Source organism: Humulus lupulus, chromosome 4, assembly GCF_963169125.1.
Source record: "Humulus lupulus chromosome 4, drHumLupu1.1, whole genome shotgun sequence".
In the NCBI taxonomy this organism is placed as follows: Eukaryota; Viridiplantae; Streptophyta; class Magnoliopsida; order Rosales; family Cannabaceae; genus Humulus; species Humulus lupulus.
In genome coordinates, this window is record NC_084796.1 from 228,606,042 (window position 1) to 228,615,354 (window position 9,313).

The following is a 9,313-nucleotide window of genomic DNA, read 5'->3' on the forward strand; positions in this document are numbered from 1 at the left end:
ATGGGAGCAAGAAAGGAATGTACCATAAAAGATTCCCATTCCTTTTCCTAGTGTTTGTGAACAATTCCTTTTTGTTCTCATTTTTACTTATTATTCTATTCTCAAAGCACGAACTCAAATGTTATATATATATATTTATATATTTCACATTATTATTTCTCCCGTGTGGGTCCAATAGTAGGGTCTACGTGAGTCCTCTCCCAATGAGAGGTAATTGTATTAATGCATTATTATGTCCCTATAATTCATCATCTGAAATCGACTACTTTCGCTTTCCTTTTGTCTTTTTTTAAGCAAGAAACACTACTCAATATACGATACTATTTAAATAAAATGGGACTTGCCGAAATTACTATATAAAATACTTTCTATTTATATATTTAGCAAAAATTCATTAATGAAAAATAACATGCTAATTAATATGGTATTCGTACAGATGTAATAGTTACACATGCGATTCTCTTATTTATTCCTAATAGATAGATAAGTATAATAATACAGCTTATTTTGTTCTTGAAATCCTTGTACACATCATAGCTAGAGAAAGTACTTTAAATTTCTATTATATATATATTTATATATATGAGTAACTTTCAATATGTATGTATATATATATATATATATATATATATCAAGGCTTGTGTTGTTGGGTGTAAATATAATCCAAGTGAGCCTCAGCAATCATCCTTCTCTTCAGGCATTCTTCATCTTTGTAATCACATACCTTTGATCCCATCAACTGAAAAAAGAGGCGATCTTGAAAGTTATATTTACTTGCATATATTTATAAACAGAGATCGATAGAAGAGAGCGAAGCCTTACGTCTAAAATATCATCTTTAGTTGCTGTGATAAACGATTCTTCATTCACAATCTCTTCATCATAATTCACCTTTTTATCAACTGTTGACCCTGTCCAACCGGAATATATATATTCAAGTAATTAAAATCAAAACCATGCACATATATATATATATATATAACGAAATAATATTCAATCATGTTAAAAGAAAAACTACAGTTAATAGTTAACGTTTACAATTAATACCTTGTACTTCCCCAGCTAGAAAACGAGCATCCGAGTGGAAGCAAAAAAGGAAAATAAGGAGTGAAAAGATGAGAAACACAGTGAGATGCGACTGTTTCATCATCTTAATTTGTAGTTACACTTAGCTTATATAGTTATTAGTTCGTCAAAATACTATATATATAGTTTTTGAGGAGTGAGAAACAAGAGAATTATTAAGGAGTGTGTTGAGAGAGAGATTGAAAGAGATGAAGAAAGAGTCATGGACGTGTGTATATATATATAAATACCAAACATGGGCATGCTTAGTTAGTTACTAATATGCCCCTGATCATTCTCACAGCTCAATATATATATATATATATGTGTGTGTGTGTGTGTGTGTGGACCCTAAAAGCCTCTTCCTCAAACACAGTTTGTACATGTTACTTCTTTGAGGGTACAATTCCATTTTGAGTATTATTTATATAAATGTTAAAATACAGTTGAATTACCACTAAAGAGAGAGCAATCTTTTCCATTCTTTGGGGTTTGAGTTTTAGTAACCAATAAGCTATTCTGTTTTGGTTAAAGTCCAAAAAGTTGAGAGGGTTTTCTTGCATGATTTCTGATCATTAAAAAAAATAAAGAAGAAGATATGTTTTATTATCTTGTGATTGTGGTAAATGAGCATTACAATAGACCACATAAATATTTATAAATTAATATCATTTTTTGTTCAAATATATTATAACTGTGTGTGGTTGTCATTGTCATATTGGTGGCCTTATTCATTGTAATATTATTTTAGACAAAAACCATTGTAAGAGTCGTACATGTAATAATTATATAAGAAATGAACAAGCTCTTCTTCACGCTTCATATACTTTTAATGTAGAATTATAATGGAATGTTTTTCTTCGTATTATTTTTTGTGTCGTTTTTCTAAGATGCATATGCAATAGGTTACGTATATACTTTTAATTAAATTATATATATAGAAAGAGATTCAATAGTGGAATTTTATTTTATTTTATTGTTGAATGAGAAGTGGATGTTTACAAAGTGTGTCAATAAGAGTCAACCTGTGGACTGTCCATGGTCGACAGCTGTTTCCCATTTGATAACTCTTTCTTTATTTAGCTTTCCACCAATTCCATCTCCATGCACTATACTTGTTTTTCTACTCCAATTTTCAAGTCTATTTTAAACTCTCTCTCTCTCTCTCTCTCTCTCTCTCTCACAGTTTCTTACCCTATTTGATCTCAAGGTTAAAGTAGTAACTTTAAACATTGAGCATAATATACCATGTTAGATTTCTCAAGTGCTTTTTTTTTTGTTTAAACTTATCTACATATATGTCTAGCTAGTATCCATATAAACATGATTTGCTATCCTACTTAACATGTTTCCTATCTTTGGGAAAAAGAGTAACAACTTGTGTAGCAACTTTATTGTGCATCAACTTTAATATGTTTGCTAAACTACTAAATGTGATGATCATGATGACAAGATGTCATATGTATTTTGTCACATTAATATATATGTCATCTTTTTCTTGCAACATAATGTTTGGTACTTATATATATGTATATATCTTTATCGATTATACTGACCCCTATAAATATATAACTCTTATAGGAAATAATTCAGTTAAAGCTAGTCATTGCAATAGCTAGCAAGTTATAATAAAGTATAGATAGCTAGAAAATCTGATCTCATGATTCTAGCTAGCTCCTCAGACCTCTTTAGCAATTCTGGCTTAGGAATCTTAGGTTAATTACTACAAAAATGAAAGTATAATAATTGACCTAGCTATACCTATTCCTTTTTATATGATCTTGACAAATAAATCATGAAATAAAAAAAATAAATTATTGTGTCCTGAATTTCTGCATACATATATATATATATATTGAATAATGTGCAAGGAAAGCAAAATCTAATATGAACTTGTCACATAGTACAAAGTTGAGGTAGATAGGGTTTACTTTGTCTTAAATTGATTATTTTTTGTTCAAATTATATGTGATCTCATTTATTATTTTTTTTACCCTTCGATAGAGAATATAAGTCTTAACTATATAGCCCTATATTCACTAAGTATATACTCATTTTTTAAAAATGTTTGTGGACCCTTTATTATAATTTTTAAGATGTAATATATATATATATATATAGTCATACGATTGCCTGCTACATTATTTTGATTTGAATAAAGTATGTATATATTATTATAGGGAAGCAAGAGGTCAAATTTTTGTCATATACTCCTTATAATGTCTATAATGGCCAAGTCACGTGTCCCTCTTGAATGGGAATTAGCTTGTTAGTGGGATTTGATATTTTGTTTTTGTGTGAAGCTTTTACCGATTAGAACGGGAAAAAGATAAACCCTAGACATCTATAATAAACTAGATCTTCCACTTTCAATTCTATAGCTTCAATAGCTTTATCTTTAGGGCTTGTCAATTGTACTGAAACTAAGAAAATAATTTCTTTGATTTCCCCATCTCCAATGTACTCACTACTAGTCTATTTATTGAATGGCATTCTCAACTAGAGAAAATTAAAATTAAATGAGATATATAAATGATTGGTTCGTTGTATATATATGCATGAAATTGTGACAAGATTTATTTCTGTGATTAACTTTGACCCAACTTCACGATCAATATCAATTTTTGTGAAATTTCAAAATGATGGAATTTTGAAAATTATTAATTTGATGTATATATAATATAAGTTGGTTTGAATGGTTTGAAATTACTCTATTTCATATATATGGATAAGATTATTTGACTTTTCCCAAGGGAAAAAGTGAAATATATGAAAAGGTAGCCTTTACCATAACATTGAAAAAAGTGGCAATAGACCCTGATATGCGTCTCAAGATAAAAAAACATAGGCCCAACCCAACATCGTGACCTAGTCCAATACTTTTTGTTTTTTGAGAAATGGAGACTCAAGCTGTATGGCTGGTTATGAAAATTATTGTTAAGTTCTCAAACGTTGTGTTTGTCCTCAATACGTGTTTAGAATATTTCTAAAATAATTAATCACTAAATTTTCTAAAAATCTCTAAACATGTTTTAACTATTATTAAAACATATTAATTACTTAATATGTTATTATAAACTTTTATCTCAAATTTTGGAACGTTTCTTGTTGTTCAGGTTGAGCTTAAATTCTGACATTAATAATTTGTTTGGTAAGAGAGATGTGTGGAATGATGAAGATAAATAGAAGGAAAGAAGTGGAAGGAGTAATCAATTCCATTGTTTGGTAGGATTATAAATCGTATTAATAAAATAAAAGAAATTAGATTAAAGTAAAATTGAAAAAACAACACATAAGGGAGAAGTGGAGGGGGAGAGAATCCCTCAAACTCCTCAAATTCTAATCCTTCCATCTTTGAAAGGAAAAGAGAGATAATTTTTTTGTGATGAATTTACATATTTATCCTTTAATAAAATATTATGAAATATCTTTTAATCAATAGAGTTTTTTTTTTTATATATATTTACAATAATTTGATTATTTTTACTCTTTTCACCCTATAATATATACAATATAAATTTAAGTTTATATATTTTAAAACAATTTGTTTAAAATTGAGATGCTGATATTTAGATCTATTTAATATATGAAAGAAAATATTTCTTTTGAAAATTTTACATGTTAAAAAATCATTGCTAATTATTATCATTTTTTAATAACTACAAATAAAATGTTATATGTACGTGTTGGAGTAATTACAAAATAAATTAAATATATAAATATAAATTTTATACAATGGGTAATATAGTAATTTAAATTTCTATCAATCCTTTCAATTCTCCTTCTCATACCAAACAAAGGAATGAAAAATTGTCTTCTCTTCATCCAAACTTATTGAGTATATATTAGATACTAATAACAACTTGGACTGAGTCAACAACTAAATCTGTTTTGTGTACTAATCAGTTTTGTAATTAGTTGTTAGAGTTAGTTGGTTAGTTCTTGATCTGTTATGGTCTTAATGACACTATAAATATTAGTGTCTTCTCCTCTTATAATTACAACTCATTACTAGAGAAATACAAATCATATCTTGATTTGATTCTTCGTTTCCTCTTACTGTGTTTCTCAAGTTGGTATCCGAGCCTAGGGTTTGACGATCATGGCGTCCTCGATTGCATCATCCAGCTCCTTCACTATTCCCACCACGATGTTCCTCTCTCCCCTGAAGCTTGATTGCGACAATTATTTTTTTTGGAAATCGCAAGTTCTCCCAGCTATTCGAGCCCATGATCTCGAAGATGTTATTCTCAATCGCAATCGTCCTCCTCAACAAATTCCTGAATCCACTAGTTCCACCATAATGGTTAGTAACCTTGAATTCACTCGCTGGACTCGTTTGGATCAATTTCTACTTTCTTGGCTAATGTCCTCTCTTTCTGAGTCCATGATTGGACATGTCGTCAATTGTTCTTCTTCGGCCGAAATTTGGCGTCATCTTGAGCAAATCCTTGGAACTCAGTCCAAAGCTCGCCTCATTCATCTCATGAATCAACTTCAGAGTACCAAGAAGGGGTATCTTCGCATCGATGGGTATATGTTGAAGATGAAGGGCTTTGTCGATGGTCTTCACACTGCTGGAAACACTATTAGTGATGACCAATTGATCCTGTATATTCTTGATGGAGTTGGGACTAAGTACGAGTCTATTGTCGTTAACCTCACCTCCAAAGATCAGTTACTATACCAGAAGTTTAGTATCTTCTCCAGAATCATGAAATGAGGTTGGAACTACATCAAGCTTCTTCGATTTTTGATTTTTCTGGCGCTGCTAATTTTGCTCAAACAAAGAAACCATTCAATGGCCCTCCACAGAACAACAACAACCATGTTTACAATGGGAACAATCGAGGAAGGGTAGAGTACACACAAATGGCAGAGGACGAGGCCGAGGCTACAATGGCACTGGCAATCGCCCAATTTGTCAGCTATGTGGTAGAATAGGTCATGCAGTTCAGCTATGCTATCACAAATTTGACATCTCCTATAATGGTCCTGATGAGTCTACTTCCACACAAGGATCACAAGCTCCACAAGCCTATGTTGCCTCGCCTTCTACAGTGGCTGATGATGCATGGTATTTAAACACTGGTGCCTCCAACCATGTCACCTTTGACGGCTCCAATCTGATGCAGAAAAGTGATTACAAAGGGAAAGAGAAGCTGGTTGTAGGTAATGGTTCTCATCGTTCTATTCAAAATATTGGTTAAAGTTATTTAATTGCTAGCAAATCTTTACACCTCAAGAATATTCTTCATGTGCCTTCTATTACCAAGAACTTGATTAGTATTTCTCAATTTACCAAAGATAATGATGTTGTCATTGAATTTTCTTTTGATGTTTACCTTGTTAAGGACAAATTCACCAAGACCCCTCTTCTTTAGGGCACTGTTAGGGATGGCCTTTATCAGCTTCAGTCTACTCCCACTCACTCGTCCAGCCATTCTTTCAACTCGCCCTCTGCAAATCACGTTCATGCTGCCCTCGTGTCACAAAAGGCTTGTAATCCAAGTTCTTGTAATAAAATTTTTGAGTCTGTATAGTTGTAGCATACTCGTCTTGGCCTCCCCAGTAATACTGTTTTGAATAAAGTTTTACTTTCACAACAAATTCCACAAGCAAAGTCTGAATTTTGTCATGCTTGCCAATTTGGCAAATTACATCAGTCACTTTCCCTACTTCTCAAAATAAATCTGTCAAAACATTTGATATTGTTCATGCAGATCTTTGGGGTTCATCACCTTATCCCTCTCCAAAAGGATTCAAGTATTATGTTTCTTTTATTGATGATTTTACTAAATTCACTTGGATTTTTCCCATGAAATTGAAATCTGAGACAACCAAAACATTTCAGCAGTTTAATACTTACATAGACAGACAATTTTCTACTAAAATAAAATGTCTTCAAGCTGACAGGGGGGGGGGGGGGGGGGAGGTGAATATCAACCTCTAGAATCTATTCTAAATGACCTTGGCATTATTTTTAGACACCCTTGTCCTCATACTCACCAACAACAAGGCAGGGATGAGCAAAATAATAGGCACATCACAGAGGTTGGCCTCACTTTACTTGCTTAAGCATCTATTCCTTTGAAATTTTGGTGGGATGTGTTATCCCTCAAAAATACGAGGATGACATGGCGAATGAGAATGTGACACGTGACATTACAAATCAGGGAAAAAACGACAAAGTATTGAGAAAAGATCGACGAGAAAAAAAGATAGGTCCGGGGCCTATGGGAAAGTCGACTAAGCCTAAACCCCCTAGGGGTGGTCGGCCTGACCCCTACCCCTAGGGGTGGTCGACCTAAGCAGGCCAAGAGCCCTAGGGGTGTTCAGCCTAACCTTTACCCCAGGGGTGGTCGGCCCCAGTATGTCCAAGGATCCCTAGGAGTGGTCGGCCTTACCTCTACCCCAGGGGTGGTCGGCCTCAGTATGTCCAAGGATCCCTAGGGGTGGTCAGCCTGACCCCAACCCCTAGGGTGGTTGGCCTGACCTACTCAAGAACCACCTGGGTGGTCGGCCCACCCTATTCTTCATAGGGTGGTCAACTCAAACCCCCAAGTACACTTCACTGAGAAATACTCACTCTCGTTCAAACTGAGATCAAAAGGCCAAGCACCTAGAAGGTCACAGGCCTAGCACCCAGAGGATCAACAGGTCCAGCTGATGGACCCAAAACAGGTATGTTTTAAAAATTTATAACTCACAAGCGCACGAATCATATATGAAATATAGTGTTCGTGTAAGCATGAGATCGAACCCAAATGAGTTGTCTAAAATAAAAAAGAAAATTATTTTAAATCAAAATTAATAAATTCTAACATAGCTCCAAAGATTGATGAGATTTTTGTATTAATGAAAATAAAATAAAAGATAATAATAAAGAAATTAAAGACAATATATATAAATAAATTACTAGTAGAAATCAAGATGTTAAAATAAGATTATTAAGATATTAGAATCCATAAAATATAAGTTCAATAATATTTATAAGTGCATTGATTCCCAAGTTTCATTAATAATATAAATTAATCAACTATCACTTATTCAAATTAGACATTCTATTTAAGCACAAATTATCATGGAATTGTAGGATTTATCTTCACTTTTAAAATTATAATTTTAAAGTATTTAATGTAAATCAATCTAATGAAATAACAAATAAAGCAATGAATATTATTTATAAGACAAAACATAATATTTTTGTTCTAAGCATTTGATGTGCACAATTTAATGGCACACCTTAATAAAAGAATAATATGATTGTGCACTAATGAAGAACTAAGTGTAAATATGTTCTAACAATCTAAAATACAAGATATTTAAGATGAAAGAAAATATTTGAAGAAGAAAATCCATAAACTTTATTGCACAAAATGGGAAATCAACACACAACATAAATACTATCTAGTTACATATTGTTTCATCATCACCTTAATAATCTTAAAAAGATTAGAAACTCATAACTAGAATATAAATTACAAACCAAAAAATTACAAACATAAATAGGAAAATTTGGAGGAGAAACCCCCAAAATTTTCTTCTAAAAACTCATAGAAAAAATGATCAAAATGAAGAAAAAGATAAAGAGAATGGAGTGGTCTTCCAAGTGTAGAAAATTTGTAGTGCAACCTCTCCAAATTAAGCACACCAAAATGAGAGTATTAAATTCCCTATTTATAGCCAAAATGAGAGTATTAAAACAATCAACTTAAATTAATTAAATTGATTAAATTAATAATAATATGGCAAATAGAGGTAAATTTTAGGTGTAATGATGATTTTGGGGTAAAATGTGTAGAAAAGTTTGGGTAAAAATGTGGTATTTTGGGAAAAAGGGACAAGGGTGAAATTGTTGGGCTCAAAACACATTTTGTTCTTTTGTTTGCTGGGCGGGTAGCCAGCTTAGGATGCCATTGGGCCGAGAAAAGGGCTGGTGGCCCGTGGCTGGGAAGTGGAGCTTCAGGAGGCCGCTGGTGGGCCGTGTAGGTGCTGGTGGGCCTTGGAGGAAGCTTGTGCCTGGTTGGGAGCAGCTGGAGGAAGGGGGGACTTCGGTGGTGGTCCTGGAAGGCTGGTGGAGACGGGCCCAATCCGCGACTAGGCCGAATGGACAGGCAGGCCCAGGAGTACGGGTTGGGGAAGCTGAAGGGTGCTGGGAGGTGTTTTCGTTTTTGCCATTTTTTTTTTCTTTTTCTTACTTTTCAAGCACAAAAATGCAATAAATTCTCTACAAAATAAACATAAA

At 32.9% G+C, this 9,313-nt stretch overlaps 1 protein-coding gene across 1 annotated transcript; it reads right to left on the reverse strand.

The window, feature by feature from the left end:
- Positions 1-394: 394 nt before the first annotated feature.
- Positions 395-1,264, reverse strand: LOC133831288 (putative phytosulfokines 6). Its single transcript, XM_062261536.1, has 3 exons — positions 1,048-1,264; positions 823-911; positions 395-739 (listed from the first exon to the last, which is right to left on the reverse strand). Exons 1-3 carry the CDS (start codon positions 1,148-1,150, stop codon positions 632-634), a joined length of 300 nt encoding a protein of 99 aa, XP_062117520.1. The 5' UTR covers positions 1,151-1,264; the 3' UTR covers positions 395-631.
- Positions 1,265-9,313: the final 8,049 nt, after the last annotated feature.

What these genes read in the sequence shown, in the direction of transcription:
- LOC133831288 (XM_062261536.1), bottom strand. Translation starts at nt 1,150, where the DNA reads ATGATGAAACAGTCGCATCTCACTGTGTTTCTCATCTTTTCACTCCTT. An exon ending in TCTAGCTGGGGAAGTACAAG is followed by an intron (nt 912 to 1,047) that starts GTATTAATTGTA and finishes CCGGTTGGACAG; the next exon opens with GGTCAACAGTTGATAAAAAG. An exon ending in CTAAAGATGATATTTTAGAC is followed by an intron (nt 740 to 822) that starts GTAAGGCTTCGC and finishes CTCTTTTTTCAG; the next exon opens with TTGATGGGATCAAAGGTATG.